Genomic DNA, 22,905 nt, shown 5'->3' with positions numbered 1-22,905 from the left:
GAAGTGAAGTAACACACCACAGTCACCCAGCAAGTTCCTGAAAGAGTTGGATTTGTGCCCCAGGTCTGTCTGGGCTGATAACTAGAGCCAAAGCCACCATATGTGATGTCCACTAAAAGTTCCATCCAAGGCCAGCGGCCCTCTGTCACTAGCCCAGTGCACTTCCAATGAGCCCTGTCCCCACTGTCCTGGATGAGGACTGCTTGTTGCCAGGCAGGGAGAGGAGACGCTGCGGGGAGATTCCCCTCCCACAGGGGAAGCCCCCTGAAGTTTCTATTACCTCCAATGGCCCACACTTCGGACAAGAATGGCCAGCTGTTTCCATTTCCTCACCTCCAATTCCTTTAACCTTTTCTGTGCTGGTTTCTGTTCCTAGGACCTCAGCCCACAGCAGGGACTTCCTGCATGTTGAAACCGTGGGTGCCATGGGGACCTCTGCCTTGGGGGCACCGCTAATCACTCTTCTTCCTGATTCTCTTGCCCTTTCTGTTTTCTGCCACACTACAGGCCAAACAAAGTGAATGAGTGGGACCCAGCCTCTTCCCTGACCACCTCTCCTCCTCACCTCTCAGGTTCCAACAGCCCCAAAGTCATGTGGCTCCTGTACCCCGAAACCCCACCTGGGAGGCTGCCCTTGCCTTTCCTGGCTCAAAGGTCCCACAGCCCCATGTTTCTCTCCAGGCAAACCCACCCCCTCACTCTCTGTCCTCCCTTGAACTTAGAGCTGACCAGCAGCTTTCTCGGAGTATTCCCACCCCTGGCCCCACTGCCTCCAGGTCACTTCCAGCCTCTCACATGACAGCAAGTTTCTAGAATTCAGCTGTATCCACATCCAGCCTACATACCACACTGTGAGCTCCTTTAAGGCAAAAGCTGTTGCCTTCATCTCCCTGCAAATCAGGAGGCTCATGGCATCTCTAGCAACCACAGGACCTCAGTGCCCTCAGCCCGCCAGGCACCATCTTAACCACCACTGGATGTGATCTAATTCATTTGGCCCATGCAACAGATAATAACCCTGGTCTCCCTTATTTGACAAACGAGGAAATCGAGGCCCCCAGAGCTCACGTGATGTTTCTACGGTAGTACAGTGGCTGTGGGGAGCAGGTAGAATTTGAACCCAAGCCTCTGAGCTTGTAGGGTCTGTGTGTCCACTCCCACGCTATGTGTCCCTTCTGGCAGGGAATGCCTGACAAAAAGGAGCTAGGGTGGGGGTTTGTCCCCTCAAGGACCTCAGGTCTCACTGGGGCCAGAGAGAGCAACACATGTGCCACCCCCAATAGATGTAACATAGGAAGATACACACGGAAGTGTAAGCAGATGTTACAATGTGTGGTCTAGAGCAGTGTTTCTCCATCCCTTACATTCATCACCTGGAAAGCTACTTCAGCTATAGATCTGGACTCACTGAGATGGGATCCGAGACTCTGCATTTCTAACAGGATCCCAGGTGATGCGAATGCTGCGGTCTAAGGTCCACCCTTTGAGGAGAAAAGATGAACTCTAAGGCCAAAGTAGGTCACAGGAGGGAGATTTCAGTGTGAACTGCAGAGGTCCTGGGATACTGCCCTGGGTCTAGCATGATGGAGGCCCTTGGATGGGCAGAGGGGAGGGAGAGAAACATATCCCCTGGGGTCACGCAACTCCCTCTTCTCAGGGGTCTGGGAGTGAGGGGTGTTTCCAGGGAGTATTGACTTGTGCCCCAAAGCATAAGTCACTGCCCTTAACAAGCAGCTGCAACGCACAAGAGTTCCACATGCAAATAGCCCATTTTTGCAACATGCCCAATTCTGATTGTGTCAGGAAACATTTTGCAAAATCAGAAGTCCGAGCCAAAGGGAAGTGCTGTGTGGTCTCCAGTGAGCTGCAGTAGTTAAATGAGAACAATCTTTTCCCAAGTGGTTCCTCTTGTGGACAGCATTTCTGTTGGCTCCAGAACTTTGGGCCATCTATAAAGCTTCACGATGGAAAAGAAGGAAATTCTCAAGGAGGAAGAGTTCCTGGCGAGCACTAGAGAAAGAACAGCCATCAACCAAACCATGATCCCTGCAATGGAGGCCTTTGAAATCAATGGTAAAGTACTGCTTCCCAGTAATGACATTGCCTGGTGATGTACTTTTTTTATTGGCAACATAAGAATAGACAAGGTGATAGGAAGCCTTGGTTTGTATCATAGACTCTCACTAATACATTTCTGGAATGCTTCAATATGGAGCTCATGTAATGTTAGGAAGAGACACTATATCTTTAGTGTATAGTTGGGGTTTTTTTAGCTTCACAATAAATTGTATTACATTATGTGCCCTTTGGGCCACCTGGGTGGCTCACTGGCTTAAGCCTCTGCCTTCGGCTCGGCTCATGATCTCAGGGTCCTGGAATCGAGCCCTGCATCGGGCTCTTGGCTCAGCAGGGAGCCTGCTCCCCAGCCTTTGCCTGCCTCTCTGTCTACTTGTGATCTCTGTCTGTCAAATAAATAAATAAATCTTTTTAAAAAATATGTGCCCTTTGATTAATGCTAATACTTATCACACGCCCTTCCCTTCTATTAGTGTCTTTTTTTTTTTTTAAGATTTTATTTATTTATTTGACAGAGAGAGATCACAAGTAGGCAGAGAGGCAGGCAGGAAGAGAGAGGAGGAAGCAGGCTCCCCGCAGAGCAGAGAGCCCGATGTGGGCCTCGATCCCAGGACCCTGGGATCATGACCTGAGCTGAAGGCAGCGGCTTTAACCCACTGAGCCACCCAGGTGCCCCCTTCTATTAGTGTCTTATTTTGACAGACAGGTTGTACGACAAAATGGCAAAGCAGGCCAAGAGGGATGAAAAAGTTCCACAAAACGAAAGCCAAGTGCTACATACTTATTTAATATAATTCCTTTAAAATTCTTTAAGGTGACTTCCATTGTATCTGCTGTGTTGATCAGGGAGTGCTTTCTTCATTTTGTGCTGGCTAGGATATGTTCAAAGCTTCATAATCAGTTTGTCTTAGATTCAATTCAGGTTTTAAAAATTCAGGCAACTCTGTCATCTTTATTTTTCTCCCTCATCCTTCTTCAGGTGATGCATTTTTTAAATCTTCTAGAACTTAAAGTCACCGAGGAGTATTTTCCACGGGGGATCTCTGATTTCCCATGCCAGAATATCCTCTAGGAATTGCCTTCCAAGTTGACGAGTCATTCCCACTTCCAGTCTTTTCTGGAAATCATATGTTCAGATCAATTGGAGTTCTGTCCATCAGCCTGAACAGTCCCTCTCACCCAGTATTTGAGTGGGTCACTGGCTGGAATTTAAGGCGGTACAAAGATACAAGGTTGAGTATTCTGCCCTTAGGGATTTACGGTATAGTAATAGAGAATGTGTGACTTAAAATAATTGTTGGCTATTTAGGGGCACCAGGGTGGCTCAGTTAGTTGAGTGTCTGTCTTCAGCTGGGGTCTGATACCACGGTCTTGGGATCGAGTCATATGTTGGGTTTCCTGCTCAAAGGAGCCTGCTTCTCCCTCTGCCTGCCGCTCCCCCTGCTTGTACTCTCTCTCTCTCTGATAAATAAATAAACAAAATCTTTAAAAAATATATAATAATTGTTAGCTTTTGAGAACTTTGGGGAATGCAGCCTTCTGGATAGGTGACTTTTTAAGTTACTGAAAATGTGCAAGCAAAGTCAGTTGATCAAACATATTCAGCTCCTGCTGGGTATTGCTCTTGGCACCAAGGAAACACAAGAATACACGGGGAGTCCTCAGTCATGCTAGCGGTGGCAGGAGATTGGCAGGTACCCTGGAACCTGTAAACTACCTCTATGTAAGCACAGGACAGATAGATCTATGGGCAGATGCAACCCGGTCTGACCTGGAGGTCAGAAGTGAGACCTCTTCTAAAGTTTAAAGGATAAAGAGAATTAGTGAAATAAGATGCTGGCTGCGGCAGGAATAGAAGACCACCGGTTTATTATATATTCCTAGGGAATCTTTAGAGAAGTACAAATAGTTCCATGCAGTGGGGCTAACCAGCATTGAGTGGAGGAAGTTCAGTGGGGACTGTCACTAGGACCAATTAATTTAGACTTTGTCCTGAAGACAATGGGGAGCTTTGGAAGTTGGATGTTGGGCTAAGAGGCATTGCTTTGCATTTGAGATTACTCACTGTCGTAGATGTGGAATGAGCTAGACAGAGAGATATGTGGCAGCAAGAGGCAGTGGTTATAAGGATGGAAAAGAGAGAATGTTCTGGAAAGATATTAGAAGTCAAGCCAATAGGACTATAATGGTGGAAAAAGGCAAGTGAGGGGGAGGCCAGGCTTAAGGGGGAATTCCAGATTTCTGACTTGGATTATGGATATCATTAACTAAAACACTAACCAAAAAACAAAACAGCTTGGTTAGGAAGAATATTCTTTCTTTCTTTCTTTTTTTAAAGATTTCATTTATTTATTTGAGAGAGAGAAAGAGAGGAACCAGCTGGGGGGGGGGGGAGGGCAAAGGGAGAGGGAGAAGCAGACTCCAGGCTGAGCAGAGAGCCTGACATGGGGCTTAATCCCAGGACCCTGAGATCATGACATGAGCCAAAGGCAGACACTTAACTGACTGAACCACCCAGGTACCCTGGAAGGAACATTTTGCTAAATACATTCTAGCCTTTCTAGCCACACATGTCCCCTCACTCCCCCACCAGCAATCACTGTCCCCTGACAATCGCCAACCAATTCCCCATTTCTATAATTTTCTTGTGTAAAGACTGTTATCTAAATGGAGAAAGTATGTAACTTTGTAAAGCTTGGCTTCACATAACATGATTCCCTTGAAATCCTCCCAAGTTGTTGTATGTATCACAACAACTTCCAGTCTTCTTACACAAAGATCTTGGAACATATGGAACTTTCTAGATGAATTCCATTATGGACAGTACTCACTGTGAGGCTCTGTAACATAGTACCCCCTCAGGGCTTAACTGAAATAAGTAAAACTACTTGCTTCAGCACTAAATGGCTTCAAGCATCTTCCTTTCTTTCTACCACCCTCCCTCCTTTCTCTTATTTCTGCTGAAGATTGCTTTCATTTTCTGAAGAGGTTCGACATACTGCTCCTTTCACTGCCCTGAAGGTCCATCTAAACTCTAACTCTTTCCTCATGGACCAGTATCTGCAACACCTTACCCCTCCAGTGGGGCATTTGGGCTTGAGTGAGAGGATCTCCATTTGTCCCCAATGGCAATACCCTTCATCTGTCTGGACCCCTCCCCCTGAGCCCTCAACTATTTCAGGCTTCACATCTCACTTCTGGATATGTCTTCCCACCAATTTTGATCTGAAGAACCTGCCTCTTGACAGGGAGAACCCCCCAAAAGACAGATAGAGAAGTTGTTGCTTGTTTGAAGTTAACATTAAGCCCTGGTTCCCAGCTCTGGGTCTAACTGTCTCTCCTTCCTGCTCAAAAGATAATTTTAAACATTCTCCCAATAGACCTTGACCCTGGAATCAATTCACAGTCACCCTTGTTGACGTGCTCAGTGTCACTTCAGGTCCTTGTTCTGACTTTGTTTTTTGTCATGTCACTATTTCTCAGCACCTTTTAGATGTCCTGCTTTACCCTAGTATTATTTTTTCCCCTATCCTTTTGTTACGAAATAATTATAGATTTCCAGAAACTTGCAAAAAAAAAAAAAAAAGAAGTAGGGACGTCTCTGTGACCCCCACCCAGTTTCTCCCAGTGAGAACATCTTACGTAGCTACAGTTCGCTATCACAGCCAGGAAATGGATATTGCTACACTTTATGGAGCTTATTTCCATTTCATTCGTTTTATAGGCACTCGTTTGTGTGTGGGAATACAGTTGTCTACAATTTTACCATATGCATATATCTGTGTCATCCCCCCAATATCAGAATACCAAACTGTTCCTTCACCGCGCCAATCCCTCAGACTGCCTTTCTAGCCACACATGTCCCCTCACTCCTCCACCAGCAATCACTGTCCCCTGACAATCGCCAACCAGTTCCCCATTTCTATAATTTTGTTGTGTAAAGACTGTTATCTAAATGGAGAAAGTATGTAACTTTGTAAAGCTTGGCTTGTTTTCACATAGCATGATTCCCTTGAAATCCTCCCAGGTTGTTGTATGTAACACTACTGATTTTTATTAATGAGTATTTTTCGTGAGTATTATCCCACGATATGAATGTTTCACAGTTTGTTTAACCAGGCACCCTCAGAAAGACATTTGGGTTGTTGCCTGTTTGGGGCCATTACAAATAAAGCCACTGTGATTGTTGATGTAGAAGTTTTTTTTGTATGAGCCTAAGTTTTCATTTCTCTAGGATAATTGCCCCCAAAATGGCAATTGCTGGATTCTAAGTATATGTTTGGTTTTAGAAGAAGCCCCGATCTATTTTTTCCAGTATGGCTGTGTCAGTTACGTTCCTACCAGTGATATACCATATATTCAGTTTCTCTGACTTCCTGGGAGCAGTTGGTATCATTACTATTTTTATTTTAGCCATTCTGATATGTGTACGATTGTGAGATCTTATTGTAATTTTGATTTGCATTTTCCTAAGGGCTAACAATGTTGGCTATCTTCTCACATGTTGTTTTTTTTTCCCTATTTGTATATGAAATGCCTCTTTGTGTCTTTTGTCAATGTTTAATGGGATCGTTTGTTTTCCTATTTTGTTTTGAGAGCACTTTATTCCAAATACAAGTCCTCTGCTGGATGGGTGGCTTGCAAATATTCTCTCCCAGTCTGTAATGGGTCTTTTCATCCTCTTAGCAGAGTCTTTTTCAAAGCAAAAGCATTTAACCCTGTGGAGGCTCTACCTAGCAATTTTCCCTTTTATGGATTGTGATTTTGGTGTCATATCTAAGAACTCTTCACCTGGCCCTAGGTCTCCCAATTTTTCTCTTATGTTTAATTCTAAAATTTTTTTATAATTTCTCACTTTATAATTAAGTCCATGGTTCCTATATGTATTATATACATATACTTGTATATATGTATAAAATATATGTAATGTATATATGTAATATACATATGTAATACATAGGTAATATATACATGTAATATATGTATATAATTGTATATACAATGTATTATATATGTTTGTAGCATGTATTATATGAATGTAATACATGTAATGTATATATTTGTATTGTATATGTGTATATAATAGGTATATGATATGTATATGTATTTGTAATATATATATATTTATATCTACATATATAAATAAACAAACAAATCTTGACCTGAATTTCACTCATGTCAAGATTTGTTTGTTTATTTATTTATTATTTTGCTTATGGGTGTCCAGTTGCTCTAACACCATTTGCTGAAAACGCTATGTTTCCTCCATTAAATTACTTCTGTAACTGTCAAAAAAAAAAAAAAAAACCCAGGTGGTTATAGCTGTGTAAGGACTATTTCTGTGTCCTTTATTCTGTTACATAACTCTGTATGTCTATCCCTCCTCCCATCCCACACTGTCTTGATCAATGTGGCTCTATTGTGAGCTTCAACAAGTCATTATTCGTCACATTCTATTCATCTTTTTCAGGATGACTTTAGCCATTCTGTGGCTTGTCCTTTTCCAGGTAAATTTTAGCATGAGCTTATCAATATCTACAGAAAATCTTGCTGGGATTTTGGCAGAGCTGTGTTATACCTCCAGACCAGTTTTGGAGAACTGACAGTTTTTAATCAGTATTTTAATCAGTATTTTATAACTTTCAGCATACAGATCCTATATACATTTTGTTACCTTTATCCTGAAATATTTCATTTCCTTTGGAGTGACTGTGAATGCCATTATGTGTTAATGGTGATTTCCACTTATTTGTCAGTAGTATATAACATGGGGTTGAATGAGAGAGTGAAAAGAGACATCCTTGCCTCGTTCCCAATCTTCAGACAAAATGATTCTGTGTCACCATTATGGATAATGTTAGCTTTAGATATTTCTTAGATGCTCCTTTTAAAAAAATTTTTTATTCATTTATTTATTCAAGAGTAAGAGAGTGAGCAAGTAGTAAGAGGAGTGAAGGAAGAGGGACAAGAAGACTCCACACTGAGCATGGTGCCCAACACCGGGCTTGATCCCAGGACCCTAGCCAAAATTAAAAGAGTTGGGCACTCAACTGACTGAGCCACCCAGGCACCCCCAATGCTCCTTTTTTTCTAAGTTAAGGAAATTCTCTTTTATTTCTAGTGTGCTGAGAGTTTTTATTATGAATTTATTATTTTTTATGAGAGTTAGAATTATGAATTTTAATTATGAGAGCTTTATTGTGAATTCGATTTTGTCAAGTGTTTTTTCTGCATCAGTTATATGGTTATGTGATTTTTTTTCTTCCTTAGCTCATTGATATGGTTGATCATATTGATCAATTTCTGGGTATTGAACCAGCTTGTATACCTAGAAATTCCACTTAGTAATGGTATATAGATTCTTTTTATACATTGCTTGATAAGGTTTACCAATATTTTGTTAAGGATTTTTGTGTCAAATTCCATGAAAGACACTGGTCTTCAGTTTTTTTCTTTTGCACTGTCTTTGGTTTTCATTTCAAGGTAATCCTGACCTCCTAAAATGAGTTAGAAAGTGTTCTCTACTCTTCTATAATCCATAAGAAAGTGGATAAAACAGCGTTACTTCTCCTAAAGGCTTGATAAAAGACTCCATTAAAATTATCTGGGCCTGGATATTTCTTTTATAGGAGGTTTTAAGTATACATTCAGTTTATTTAATAGATGTAGGTATTCATATTGTTTAATATTGGTTGAGTCTTGGTAGTTTGTTTGTAATTTTGGAGAAGTCGCTTCATTTCATCTAAGTTGTGAGCATGAAGTCAGTGATAAAATCTTATTTTCTTGGAAGGGTTGCAGGATCTGTGGAAATAGCACCCGTTTCGTTCCCGATATTGGTGATTTGTGTCTTTTTTTCTTTTTCTCTTCATCAGTTTTGCCAGAACTTTATCAATTTTATTCAAAGAATCAGCATTTTCCTCTACTGAGCTTCTCTTTTGTTTTCCTATTTTAAATCTCATTGATTTCTGCTTTGACCTCTATTTTTTTTTAATTTTTATTTATTTTTTCTTGTTACTAAGGGTTTATTTTGCTCTTCTCTTCCAGTTCCTTGAGCTAGGAACCTAGTTTATTGGCTTGAGATCATTTCTGATTTGTAATGTGAGCCTCTAGGGCTGCTATAAATTTTCCTCCCAATACTACTTTAGCTGAATCCAATAATTGGTATGTTCTATTCTCACTTACAATCAGTCCTATTTTTAAAAAATTTTCTTTGAGACTTTATAGCCCATGTATTATTTAATTTTTGAGAAAAAATTCCAAGTGTTTAGAGGTTTTCCTGCTGTCTGTCTGTTATTATTTTCTATTTTGATCCCATTGTCCGGAAACATACTCTATGCAACTTCAATTCATTTCCATTTTGTTGGGGTTTGTTTCATGACCCATGATATGGTCTGTCTTGGTGACTATCCTAAGTGCATGGAAAGAATGTTTATTCCACTGTTGTTGCATAGAGTTGTCTATAATTATTCATTAGATCCTTTTGGTTTATGGTGTTGTTCATTTATTCTATAGCTTTGCTGATTTCTGAGAGTGGGGTGTTAAAGGTCCCAATACAATTGTGGATATATTGATTTCTCCTTTCAGTTACATCAGTGTTTGCTGCATATAAATAGAAACTCTGTTGTTGATTTCTTGGATACAGCGCAGAGTGGAGTCATGCTTTTTAATCTACTTTTGCCACACTCTCTGCCTTCTAATTGGTGTATTTAAACCATTTACATTAAAGTAATTATTGATGTGTTAGGGCTTAAATCTGCCACATTATTATGCATTTTCTCTTTGTCCCTCTGTTTCCCATTACCAGCTTTTCTTTTCTTACTTTCCTATGGGTTACTTGAGCTTGTTTTAAAATTCGATTTTGATTTATTTATAGTTTTTTGTTTGTTTGTTTGTTTGTTTAGTTCTTCATTTGAAATAGTTTTCTTACTTTTTTCCTGGGCATTACAATACACATGTATAATTTATTACAGTCTATCAACATCAATATTCTACCACTTTGAGTCAAGTCTTGAAAACTAATTTCCACTTATGTCTTTTGAACCTTTCCATTTTTGAAATGTAATTGTCTTAAACATTTCTTCTACATGCACTAGGCATCACTTAATTATTTTTGTTTCAACCATCAAATGTGATTTTAGGGTCACCAGGGTGGCTCAGTCAGTTAAACGTGTCTGCCTTTGGCTCAGGTCATGATGTCAGCATCCTGGGATGGAGCTCCCTGTAGAGCTCCCTGTTTGTGGGGAGTCTGCTTCTCCTTCTGCCCCCCCCCCCTGCTTTTTCTCTCTCTGTCTCTCTCTCCCTCTCTCACACATACACACACTCAAATAAATAAATAAAATATTTTTTTAAATGTGATTTTAAAAAATTATGAGAGGGATGGTCTAAACATATCTCCATATTTATCCATTCTTCATTCTTGTTCTTCTTTCCCTTTGGAAGTGTCATGCCTTCTGCTATTATCTTTTCCCTTCTGTTTGAATAACTTCCTTTAGCTATCTTTTTTTTTTGATATTTTATTTTTTTAAAGGTTTTATTTATTTATTTGATGGTGGAGGGGGGGAGAGCACAAACAAGAGGAGCTGCAGGCAGAGGGAGAGGGAGAAGCAGGGAGCCTGATGCAGCACTCAATCCCAGGACCCTGGGAACAAGACCTGAGCTGAAAGCAGATGCTTAACTGACTGAGCTTTGAACTCATGACCCTGAGATCAAGAGTTTCATATCTTTGCCTGAGCCAGCCGGGTGCCCCTCTTCAGCCATTCTTCCAAGGTAGACCTACTAGCAAAAACTTTCGCTTAGTTTTCCTTCATCTGAGAATCTCTTTACTTCCCATTCATTCTTAAGGGGTATTTTCACTAGATACAGTTGATAATTCATTTCCTTGAGCACATGAAAAATGTCATGTCAATTCCAGTTTCAGATGAGAAATCTGCTGCAATTCAAAGTAGTATCTCTATAGGTAATGGGTTATTTTTCTCTTGGCTGCTTTCAAGATTTTTTCTTTTTCTTTTGATTTTTAATTTTCTTGGTATGTAGGGTTTTTTTCTTCAGATTTTTAACTCATATGTGTCTTGTTATTGATTGCTTGAATTTATCATGTTTGAGGTTTGCTCAAGTTCTTAAATTTGCAGGTTGGTGACTTTCACCAAATTTGAGAAGTTTTCAGCCACCATTCTTTCTTTAAATTTTTTTTTCAGCTTCACATCTTTCTGGGACTTTAAGGATATGAATATTATGTGGTTTGTTATTGATACATAGATCTCTGAGTCTCTGTTCTTTTTTTTTTTTTTTTTGTTAGTTGATTTTCTCTGTTTTTCAGACAGGGTCATTTCTATTGTTCTATCCTTTATTTCATTGATTCTCTCCCTCTTTTATTTCATTACTGAGCCCATTTAGTGAGTTCTTTTTTTTTAAATGGAACTTTTAAGTCCTATGATTTCCCTTTGGTTCTTCTTTATATTCTCTATTTCTTGGTAGATTAAAAAAATTTTTTTGTTTCAAGAGTATTTGTAATTGTTCACTCAAGCATTTTTGTTATGCCTGCTTTAAAATCCTTATTGAATAATTCTGATACATGTGCCATCTCCATACTGACACTTGTTGATTTTCTTTTTGCTTTCTCTCTCTCTCTCTTTTTTTTTTTAAGGTTTATGTATTTATTTGAGAGAGACAGGGAATGCAGGGAACGGCAGAGGGAGAGGGAGAGAGAATCCTTAAGCAGACTCCCTGCTGAGCACAGAGCCTGATGCAGGGTTGAATCCAAGGACACTGATATCATGACCTGAACCAAAATTAAGAGCCAGCCTCTTAATTGACTGAGCCACCCAGGTGCCCTGTTCATTGTATTTCATCACTCAAGTTGTAATTTTCTCTGTCCTTGGTAGGATGAGTACTTTTCCATTGTATTGTGGACATTGTGTATGGTCTGTTAGGACACTCTAGATCCTGTTCAGATTTTCTATTTTAAATCATACTGTTTAGGTTTATCACATAAATTCTGGCCCACTTTTGTGGGCTGTGGTTCCAATAACAACTTAGTTTTCAGAGGGCTGACTATTCTATCCTGGTCTGCTTTGTTAACCGATACTACTGGTGTTCTTCCTTGCTCCCTGCTGGTGCTGCCTGCCAGGACAGAAGGTAGTTTTCCAGACTGCCCAGTGATCCTGGGTCAGGGGTGGGAGACATCGAGCCAACAGGGCAGCAACCACTTTGCCCAGTGGCAGGGGCAAGGAGAGGGGACTTCTGCCTGCACAAAACCACCTTCTGCCAGTGGGCAAGGGGTTGGGAGATGGCAGGCCTGGAGACCCTAGAGTTTGTATATAGACTGTTTTCTTCATTGAGATCATTTACGGAATCGAAATTGTATTTCCCTCTGGAGCCACATTTTCACTGTGTCTCAGACAATAGAGCTGTCATATTTTTGAAAACTGCTTTCCTAAAATCTTCACCTGGACAAACCCTAGTTTACTCCAGGGATGTTCATTCTTGTTTACTGGAAGCTTTATTCATTCTCTCATCTTGGATGACCCTTCCTCATTGGTGAAATCCACTTTGGAGAGTAGACATTCCTTTGCAGTTTTTCTACACTTTTAGAAATCATTGTAGATGACAAAAGCATTTGTCATTTGCCCACAGATCCAAAAGTCCCAGTTTCTAAGATACCTTGCCTCTACGTTATATGAGAGCTCTGACTTAATAAAGTATTCTGGGCTTTAGTGCACACCTCTGAACGATTCCCATCTGTACTACCATGTTTGTTTGTCCTCTCACTGTCTTCACTCAGATGCCTTCCATTTTTGTTACCATCTGGTTTGAAAATATCTATATTTTCCATGCTGGTCCTCACTGCCACCTCCAACTGCTGTAACACTTGTGCCTCTGGAAAGATAACACTATCTATCTATTCCCATCACTTCATGTTTAGTGCTGCCTATGAGATCGTATTCCTCTTCCTCTGTCCATCTTCTGTGAAATACAAGCTTCCCTTGTTCATTACCCATCCTCGCCACAATTGTATGCTTGCCTAAGATCTGACATCACCTTCCCGATGCTTTTCCAACCCTTCCAAGCTGGCACTGTTGCCCTCTGCATGTGTTCAGGACCCAAACCCCTGCAGCCACTCATTCATCCTTTCATTTGTCATCTTCCCAGCCCACGTTGTGTGGTAGATACCGTGTTGGCGCTGGAAGTCCACTCTAGAAGCCTCTGGAATACTGGGGGTGGAGGAGGGAAACTGAGACGCAAAGAGACACAGGGCAGGATGATTGACGCTGTATCAAGTGTGATACAGAGTGATGCGGGGCAGCAGAGCAGCATCCCACCTGACCCAGCGGAGTCAGAGACTGTATCCTGGAGAAGCTCTGCGCTGCTCAGTCATGCAGTGGGGAGGCAGGAGGGTTATGTAGTCAGAGAAGATACACGGCCTCGAGTGAGATGGGTGTAACGATGAGTGGTCTGGCCTGCCTGAGGGTCAGGGTCCACGTGAGGTGTGGTGTGGAAGTCCACACCACAAATTGGCAGGCAGCAAGTCTTCCTGTCTGTCCCAAGGACAGCTAACAGCCACGGGAACCACTGAAGGCAAGGAAGTGACTTGGCCAGGTTGTGTATTAGAGAGTTTACTTGGGTTGCTGTGTGGGCTCCAAATTGGGAGGCATGGTGTGACACTGAGCATACCCAAGTGCCACTAACTAAAAAACCACCCAACCAAGAAGTCATTCCCCTCGCTGCTGCCAAAGCCATCTCGAGACCACCATGCATCAGGCGATGCTAAAGCAGGGGTTTCTGTTCTGCACGTGGCTGGAAGCAGTATCAGCAAAACGATGAAGGTTCCACAGACTGGAGGTTCATATGGATCTATGATAAGAGTCAACTGAAAACCCAACATCACCTACCACAAAGCAAAAAATGTGTTCATGAGCCCCGACTCCCTCCCCTGGGATGTCCACAGATGACCTCTTTGACCTTCACACTTGCCCTTGGATCTCATTTCAACTGCATTTTTTCGAGGGCAATGGTTCGTATAGCCGAGTAAGGCGAACTCAGTCTTTGGGGTTAGATGGGCCCAGGGGCACATGCCTGTTGTGTTGCCCTAACTTTTCTGGACCCCAAGTCTGTAGAAGAGTATGTTCACACCTACCTGCCAGGATTGTCAGAAGCGTTATAGACAGTATCAGACAACACCCGACACAGAGGAGGTGCTCTGTCAGTAAGAGTGCTGGGAAACACAGGACCTTCTACTGTCTGGCTCCCTGCCTTTGGATGCCCTGAAATGGGAAGACAGCTGGTGGTGTTGGAGAGGGTTGGTGTTGGAAACATGGTGGCCTCTTTTTTATTATTTTTTAAGATTTTATTTATTTATTTGACACAGAGAGAGAGAGATCACAAGTAGGCAGAGAGGCAGGCAAAGAGAGAGGGGGACGCAGGCTCCCTGCTGAGCAGAGAGCCCGATGCGGGATTCGACCCTGAGATCATGACCTGAGCCGAAGGCAGAGGCTTTAACCCACGGAGCCATCCAGGCGCCCCTATGTAGTGATCTCTTTTGCAATGCCCCACACCGGAAACAGCTTGCCCATGAGGAAATGCCTGCATGAATTGTGGCTCTTGTCTTGAAGGACTATTAGGCAGCTATTAAAAGAAGAGTTAAATCTTTCTCTACAAAACAAAACAACAAACAAACAAGAGGAATGTCCATGGGAAATCATGCATTGCAGAAAAAAATGCGCCGTATTATATGTCATATGATACCATTTGTGTAAAAGCAAAAGAAAAAAATAGTCTGTCCAGCAGTGTACGTATGGGTTTGTCAGTTTCCATGAGCAAGCAGGCTGAGAACAAGGCCACACCCCAGAAAGCCAGCAAAACTTGTGTCAGCAGATTAGGATGCCAGGGAATTGAGGTCCTCCAAAGCCCCCGATTAAAAGATTATTAACCCTTGTAATGCTGTGTTGTCTGATAAATTACACTAAGTATGTTTCATTTGTATAATTAATGATATAAGGAAAAAAGAAAACAATTAATTAATTAGTATTATTAATGTATAATTAATGATCTAAGGAAAAAAGAAAACAAAAGCCCGAATCTGAGTTTTAGATCAGGGTCTCATCACCTAATAGGTATTTCAACTTCTCCAAACCTCGCTTGGAGTTGATAAACTGGAGACAATCGTTCTCCTCCCAAAGTCGTGAAACTTAAGTCCGTTCATTCATTCATTCACTTGATAAACATCTCTTGAGAGCCCTCTGTCGTCAGGCGCTGTGCTGGGGCACCGAGAGTGTACCTGGTTTCAGGACTGTACTTGCCACGTAATGGTAGGGGGTGCGGGTGTTTGCCCAGCCCCACTAGCGAGGGACCAACCGTGGCTCTTCTCAGTTTGTGGGAGGAAGAGAGGACCAGGGGGAAGATTTCAGGGTAGTGGGACTTTGTGTCTTTATCCTCGACCTCCCGGGGAGCCATCTGCTCACACAGAGAAGGGATTCCCACACACGTTGGGACCTCCCGGTCTCTGCCTCCTATAGCAGCCTCCTTCTGCCGGTGTTGTGTTTCAGATTCAAACCCCAGGAAGAGAAGGGGGGTGAACTACTTCATGGTCATGGTGGCCATCTACCTGATTCTGCTCACCGTGGGTACTGGGCTGTTGGTGGTGAAAGGTAAAGAGGTCTGGTCCTGTCTGGTGCCTCCTGGGGTGATACAGGGCTCAGGTTGAATGGAGAGCCCTGGAGTCACTGCTGCCCACCTGCTGAGAGGTGGTTCTTATTCCATGGGTAGCCAGGTAGTCACATGGTTGGGGGTTGGTGGGGGGAAGTGGACAGCAGAGTATGTGTATGATAGAGAGAGAGACATGGAGACAGATTGAAAGAGAGAGAGAGAGAGCCCATGCGAGCTTGTGCATGTCAGAGAAGTGAACAATACTTTAATTTCACATGGGTCCGCTGCATGTGTCTTTCATCAAGACTTCCCCGTGTCTAGCAGGAAGGGATGTTATTGATCAAAATGTTCATATTAACATGGTTTTACTTGCAAAATGCAGCCTGGTCCAAATGTTAAGGTCACGAAACATTCCCATCTGCAGACACTGAGGTCACCCAAGAACATTGTGTGCCCAGCTGCTGTAAACATCCGTCACACATATATTCAGGCCATGTGTGATCACATCAGACCAGCATGTTGGTTGTCATACATTCATGCCCAGAGCCTGCAGGAAGGCTGAAGATTGATCATGATGCTGTGGGTACATCCCTAGGCCATTCAAGAATATTCTATGAACAGGTAATGTCATGCCTCAGTGTGTAGTGCCCACATGCAGGATATAGAAAGACTCTGTGCTCACACTAGGTCCTTACAGAACATGAAATGCACATTCGGTATCCAGGACCCTCAGAAGTCATGCATATATAACACAAGAACGTCAGGGATGTGCTCAGATGCCTGGAGCTTTAATGAGGTCTCCCTAAAAGAAGGCTCTGGGGTGGGGATGGGGTGTCCAGTTTTGAATCTGCAGGAGCGGCTCCGGGTGCTGGAGACTCACTTCAATGGGACGCTGGCGGCCGAGGACCAGTCAATGTTCCAGTCAATGCCCCTCCCGTACCTCCCTGGGGGCACGCTGGGGTTGCAGGCCCTACAGGCCCAGATCACCCAGGTCCGCACCAGGCAAGAACAACTGCTACGGAAGGTGGACAACTTCACTCGGAGCCCAGGTTCGGCCCCTTCCCCTCTGCAACAGGACTCCTCAGGGGATGGAAAGGAGGGGCTGCGGGTTCATGGCAAGTGGATCCTTGGGTCCAAATCCCCTTCCCCGGCAAGGAGAGCATTCCAGAATCCTGGGGCGCAAGGAAAGGAGTGAAAGCCATATAGAGTAGCCATGAGGTGGATCTAGAATGTTTGGGAGGATGGTAAAACACAGAGCCTGGGGCAAGTCCCAGGATCACTCTTATGCAATTGACTAATACTGGCCCCATGTCTAGAGAGAGATTAACAGCAGGCAACAAGAGGTCCGGGCCACATAGGGACCTCAGAAGGACAGGGTGGCGGGCTTGCTGGGGAAGTGTGGCAGCTTGGAAGATAGGGCCCTGGGCAGGAGAAAATGGAACCCAAGGTGGAGATTCTGGGGATCCCCCTCCCCTCAGTTTTCTCGGGACCCAAGACCGGCTGTGCCAGAACAGGGAGGACTGATTTGGGCCAAAGTAGCTCCTACGTGTGACCTCACTATTGCGAGGTGCTCCGGCCCCGATGTCTGGAGTGAGCTAGTGTTTAAAGGGTGATCCCATGACTGCTGTTCTGTGCCCATGGGAACATGTACTCAATGGGCACAGGGTCCCGGTGGGGGAATTCCCCAGAGGCTGTGGTTTTCCCAGTGAGCACAGATGAAGGCCAAGTCAGGATGCAGGGACAGGGGACAGCTGTGACCGATGGGCAGCTCCCTGGCTCAGACGTTCAGATACTCAGACGCAGGGACCTTCACCCCCTCCCTTGAGATATGGCGGAGCTGGTTGTGATCAGCCCGAGGGGCCCCACTTTTAACCTGAGGCTCTTCTTTAAGGGGTTGGGCTCCCAAGTCTTCTGACGATATAGGATAACTCTGGAAGTCTCAACCTTCTTTCCCCATTTCCGCAGCTCCCGGGGATCTCAGGCTCCCTGGAGCAGACCACTAGCTGCAACGAAACATCTGGCTTTTTCCAAAGCTCAGTTCTGGAAAATACCCAGGTGTTTGGCTCCTGTTGGCCAAATCCCCCAACCACTTGAAACCCTTGCTGCTCAGCTGGAGGGCAGAGTCCCCCAACTTAGAGCTGGGTGCCCTGGGTCTATGCTCTCCCAGACCAGCCTACAGCCCTCTCTCCTCCCCTTGCAGAGCTGTTCCGGGTCAAAGGGGAACGAGGCGCTCCAGGTATGTTCATTTCCCCTCTGACTCCACCCGCTCACCAAGGCCTTCCCCCAGGGGCTCCTGGGCTTGTGCCTTTCTGGACCCCTACCCCAGCTTACCTTCCACAGGCCCCCAAAGTTCCCCATAAACTCACTGGTCCTCCATTGGGTCGGCTCTCTGTTCTCTGACCATGCTGGGACTCCTGGCTTCTGGGCCTTTACCCTTTCCTCACCTGAAGTGGGAAATGGCTTCCCCATCCTCCTCACCCCACCAAATCTAAGCTGCCCTCCGAGGCCAGCCCAAGGGCATCCCCCTCAGGTGCCCTCTCCCCCAGCACTCCAGCTGCAGGCGCAGGGCTCCCCCTCGGTCTCCAGTAAGCACTGTTTCCAGATACCTCTTACCCAGCACTGAGCTTGTCCCCCCATCTGTCTGTGATCCTTTCCAGGGGTGCACGGCTCATGCCTCCTAGAGCACATAATGGGAGGGGCAGCCTCTGGGAACTGAGTTCTAATCCTAGCCCCACTGCTTCCTGGTTGTGTGACTTTGGACCAGTGATGTCACTTCTGGAACCTCAGTGACTCAGCTGTGTAAAAACTAATGGAGATAATTTTGCTCACTTCCCAGGGTGGCTATAAGATGCACATGAAGAGATATGCAAAAAAATGTCTGATGACAACAGGTGTTCTCTGAGGAAAACACCTGTGCCTTCACTGCTTTTTCTTTCTACCTGAACACACACAGCTTTGGCTACGCGCATGCACATACATGTACACACACTCACCCCTACCACGTTCTATCAGCGGAGTGGTTGGAATGTCACCTTGAAAAGAACTCCGCATGGTGTTCTTGGGATAGAACTCTTTGGCTTCATAATTATTCATGGATGGCCCAGACATGCCACTGGCGAGGGAGAGTTTCGAGGCAGCCTTGCACGATGACATGAGGGTCCCTTGCATCACTGGCTCTCCTGGGAACAGACCTTGGCTCTCTCTGGAACCAGGTGCCTTGAGCAAGTCACTTAACACTTTTGAGCTCTGTGTCCCCCCGCTGTAAGATGGAGATAATGATAGGACCTCCTGCGATTGAAGTGAGGATAAAATGATGAATGTAAAAATGTGTAGTCCAGTGCCCAGCTCAGAGTGAGTATTCAATCGTGTCCTTGTTGTTCTGTGTTGTTATTTGCTTTGTTATTTAGTGGGGAAGGTTAAAGGAGCTAATGCTTGGGGAGCTCCAGCCGGATGGATGTTGGCTTCTTCCCTCCAAGGAGAGGCTGACACCTCTTCTCAACCCAGTGTTTCGTCTGATGTTGTTTGTGCTTGCTAATTTCAGTTACCATACAGAGCAATATTGGTTTCAGGAGTGGAAGTCAGTGATTCATCACTTACCTACAACACCCAGAGCTCATCACAGCAAGTGCCCTCCTTTAGTATCCATCACCCACCTAGCTGACGTTGAAAGTCTGCTCTAGCCCCTGCCCCAGGCCCAGTGTTCCAGGACCAGACACAGAGCTCAGCTCACCTCCAGGCAGGGAGCAGCCTCCCTTTGGTCCCTCTGTCTCTGTCTCTCTGGCTCTTTCTCTGTGTGAATGTACACATGGCCCCTGATGCAGAGCGGCTCCAGTTATGACTTTTTGACTTCACAATGGTGAGAAGTGATCTCATTCAGCAGATACTGTACTTCAAATTTTGAATTTGTTTTTAGTTGTTTTTTTTAAAAGGATTTTATTTATTTATTGGTCAGAGAGAGAGAGCACAAGCAGGGAGAGCAGCAGGGAGAGGGAGAGGGAGAAGCAGGCTCCACTGAGCGGGGAGGCCAGTGTGGAACTTGATCCCAGGACCCTGGGATCATGACCTGAGCCGAAGGCAGACGCTTAACCCACTGAGCCACCCAGGCGTCCTCAAATTTTGAATATCGATCTTCTCCCAGGCTAGGGACATGGTGGGGGGTGGGGCATGCTCTCTTATGATCCTGAGTGGGACAGCTCCCCTTCAGCCAGGCACTCCCAAGAGCAAACAACTGATCCGCTGACAACCACTCTGTCCCCAGACAGCCACACTGCTCTCACTGTCAGTACAGGAGTCAATAAGTTACAGGACAGAGGCAACTCCATATTAAAAAACAGGCTTTGCATTAGATGATTTTGCATAGCTGTGGGCTAATGTCGGTGTTCTGAGCATCTTTAAGGGAGGCGAAGCTGAGCTGTGATGTGTGGTTGATTAGGTGTACAAAATGCATTTTTCACTTAAAATATTTTCAATTTCTCTTCTGTTTATTGAGATGTAGCCCCACTGTAAGTTGAAGAAGACCTGTATGTGTGCGTGTGTGTGTGTGTGTGTGTATTTGTAATCTCCAGCTTCGTCTCTCTGTCTCTCTCCAGTCACGGTAGTCTCTGACTACCTCTTTGTCTCTGTCTCTGTCTCTCTCTTCTGAAGCCCAGAAAACAGAGGCAGGAAACTGATTCCAGCAGCTGGGGTTCAGGCACAACCCCGACCCCTTCCCAGCTTCCCCCACCACCCTGGGCCACCCAGGGGAGGCCCACCATCTCTCTTCCTTCCACCAAGGCCTGCCTTGCCTGGTCAGGCCCCCGGAAAGGCATGTTTTCCTGCACCAGCCTCTGGAGACCAATAGGTGGGTCCCAGAGGATGGCTGGGTGCAGGGCCCAGAGGTGATGGTTTTGGCCCCAAAGCAGCCTGCCTTGAAACTGCCCTCTGGCCCAGGCTTCCAAAACAGTGCTGGTAGGAGCAGGGGATCCTGCACCTAAGTCAAGTTTGGGAAACGGTGATGTGGAACCCACCCACACCTCTCTGCCCCTCCCCCGCTGTGTTCCAGACTTCTCAACAGACATTTACAAACAGCCTCTCAAGGCTGTCACCTCCCCAGGCACTGGGAATGCAGACAGAAAAAGACAGAATCCCTGCCCTCAGGGAAGAATTATTGGGTTCCAGCCCTGGCTTTTGCTCTGAGAGACTGGGGCAGCCCCCTAGGTAAGGAGAGTATGAGGGGACTTAACCCCCTCAGGGGCCACAGAAGGTTCCCAGAGAGAACTTTCAGCCTTGACCTGAGTGTGAGTGGAAGGTGCCGGGAAATACAGATGCTAGGCAGAGCCCCACACATGCAAAGGCCCTGGGGTATGAGGTAGAAAGGGGGATTTGGTGAGCAAAGAAAAGCAAAGAAATAAGAACTAGTGCTGGAGTGCAAGAATGAGAGGAGTGGAGGTGGGAGACAGGCTGGGAGCTGGGTCAGGAGGTGGGGTCAGGAGGTGGGGTGAAGGCAGTGGTCCTAGCTACATGCAAGGCACATTCACCTATGTTTTGTGGACCCCTCACACTAACCTCATGTGGCTGCTGCTATTACCCGCATTTCACAGATGAGGAAACAGGCCCCAGGGCCCGCGGGATATTGACTTGCTCAAGCTAACTCAGGCGAGGCTGAGGAGCAGCATCAGACCCTGGAGGGAGTAGAAGTCTCCTCCCTGTCAGTGGGGCCTGCGTCAACCCCTGAACTGATTTTCAACTGCCCTTTCCTAGGGCTTGTCTGAGAGGAACTCTAGCCCCCCATGCTGCTTCCATCCCTCATGCACACAGGATGGATACAGCCTTATGGACTCCACAGATTGGACTGAGGTCCTACTCCGAAATAGAAAGCATGTCAAGGGCTTTGTCATCGTGGTGTCCTGACATGGGTAAAAGGCTTTGCCCCTGAGAGACCTGGAACCTGCCAGCCTCTCTCCAAATCTCTCTCTCTCTCTCAGGCAAAGCCATGCCTATCAGAAAATTGTTCTCCTCTGTGGGGATGTGGAGACCCACTATGGTCTGAGTGTATCTCCTCCAAATGCCTGTGTTGAAAACCTGACCCCTGAGCTGACTGTATTAGGAGGTGGGGCCTTTGGGAGGTGATTTGGTGCTAAGAGCAGGGCCCTTTTGAATAGGATTCATACCCTTATAAAAGACACCCCAATGATCCCTCACCAACCCCCTCCACCAAGTGAGGACACAGCAAGAAGCAGAAGAAGCTGACCACACTAGCAACAGAATCTTGGACTTCCAGCCTCTAGAACTGTGAGCAATGCATTTTTGTTGTTTATAGGCCTCCTGCCCTGAGGCTTATAGCCCCCGGAACGGATTAAGACAGGACGAGGAACTCTGTCCCACCCTCCTGGGTTGTTGTGAGACTCGAACCTGCAAAGCAGCCCTTGGAAAGGGAGAGAACCGTATGTGAGTGACAGTAAAAATAGGTGGCCTGAGTCCAGAGCCTGCCGCCAGGACCGCCCTGCAGAGCTAGTATATTAAGCCCATTTTACTGATGAGGGAACTGAGGCTCAAAAGGAAGAAGTAACTTGAACCACGTCACCCAGCTGAAGGGGCGGTGCTGTTCCTTGAACCTGCACCACTGCGGTTCACCTGTTAGGCCCTGAGCTTCTTGGAGGAAGGAGCTCTGCCTTCTCTTCCTTTCCTTCTTCCGCACAGTTTGGCTTGTTCTTGGAGCTCAGTGGCAGTGCATTGGATAAATAGTGGTGTGATGAGTGGCTTTGTCACCCCACCTTGTGAGCTGGCTCCTGGGTCTCTGCTCCTGTGCTTCAAGTCTCCCAGGTCAAAAGGGGCCCTGGGGAAGGCTTGGCATCACATCCCACTTCTGCCAAGACCACTGGCTGAAAAGGGGGCCAATGGGCCAAGGCAAGCCATGGATGCTGGCCTCTGGCTACTGGCCCTATAATCCTTTTCCTCCTCTTTGTCAAAGCTTTGTTCTGAATCCCTTTTCCTTTCCAGGTCCTCCAGGACTCCAAGGCCCGCCTGGAATCAAGGGAGAGGCAGGTGGGTAGGGGTGGGTGTGTGCACAAGCCGAGGGTTGGGAAGCAGGGGCGTCGGCTCATTCATACCTCTATGCCTAAGAAACTTGGCCTCTTATTTCCATTCTCTCTCTCTCTCTTTTTCTTCTTGTTCTGAAGAGTGAAATGGTGTCACTGGTGTGTGTGTGGC

The 22,905-nt window shown here is 45.3% G+C and overlaps 1 protein-coding gene across 1 annotated transcript in view; it reads left to right on the top strand.

Annotated features, from left to right (window-relative positions):
* Positions 1–1,835: 1,835 nt before the first annotated feature.
* MARCO (macrophage receptor with collagenous structure) overlaps positions 1,836–22,905 on the top strand; it is a 37,950-nt gene continuing 16,880 nt past the window's right edge. Inside the window, exons 1-5 of the mRNA XM_045066511.1 lie at positions 1,836–2,073; positions 15,618–15,719; positions 16,557–16,766; positions 17,918–17,953; positions 22,696–22,740. Coding sequence (XP_044922446.1) covers positions 1,965–2,073; positions 15,618–15,719; positions 16,557–16,766; positions 17,918–17,953; positions 22,696–22,740 — 502 coding nt within the window. The 5' untranslated portion in view covers positions 1,836–1,964. The remainder of the gene's footprint in view (positions 2,074–15,617; positions 15,720–16,556; positions 16,767–17,917; positions 17,954–22,695; positions 22,741–22,905) is intronic.

Source organism: Mustela putorius, unplaced genomic scaffold, assembly GCF_011764305.1.
Source record: "Mustela putorius furo isolate JIRA1106 unplaced genomic scaffold, ASM1176430v1.1 tig00003867_pilon_pilon_pilon, whole genome shotgun sequence".
In the NCBI taxonomy this organism is placed as follows: domain Eukaryota; kingdom Metazoa; phylum Chordata; class Mammalia; order Carnivora; family Mustelidae; genus Mustela; species Mustela putorius.
The sequence above is the reverse complement of the archived record's forward strand: the minus strand, read 5'-3'. Positions and strand labels throughout refer to the sequence as shown.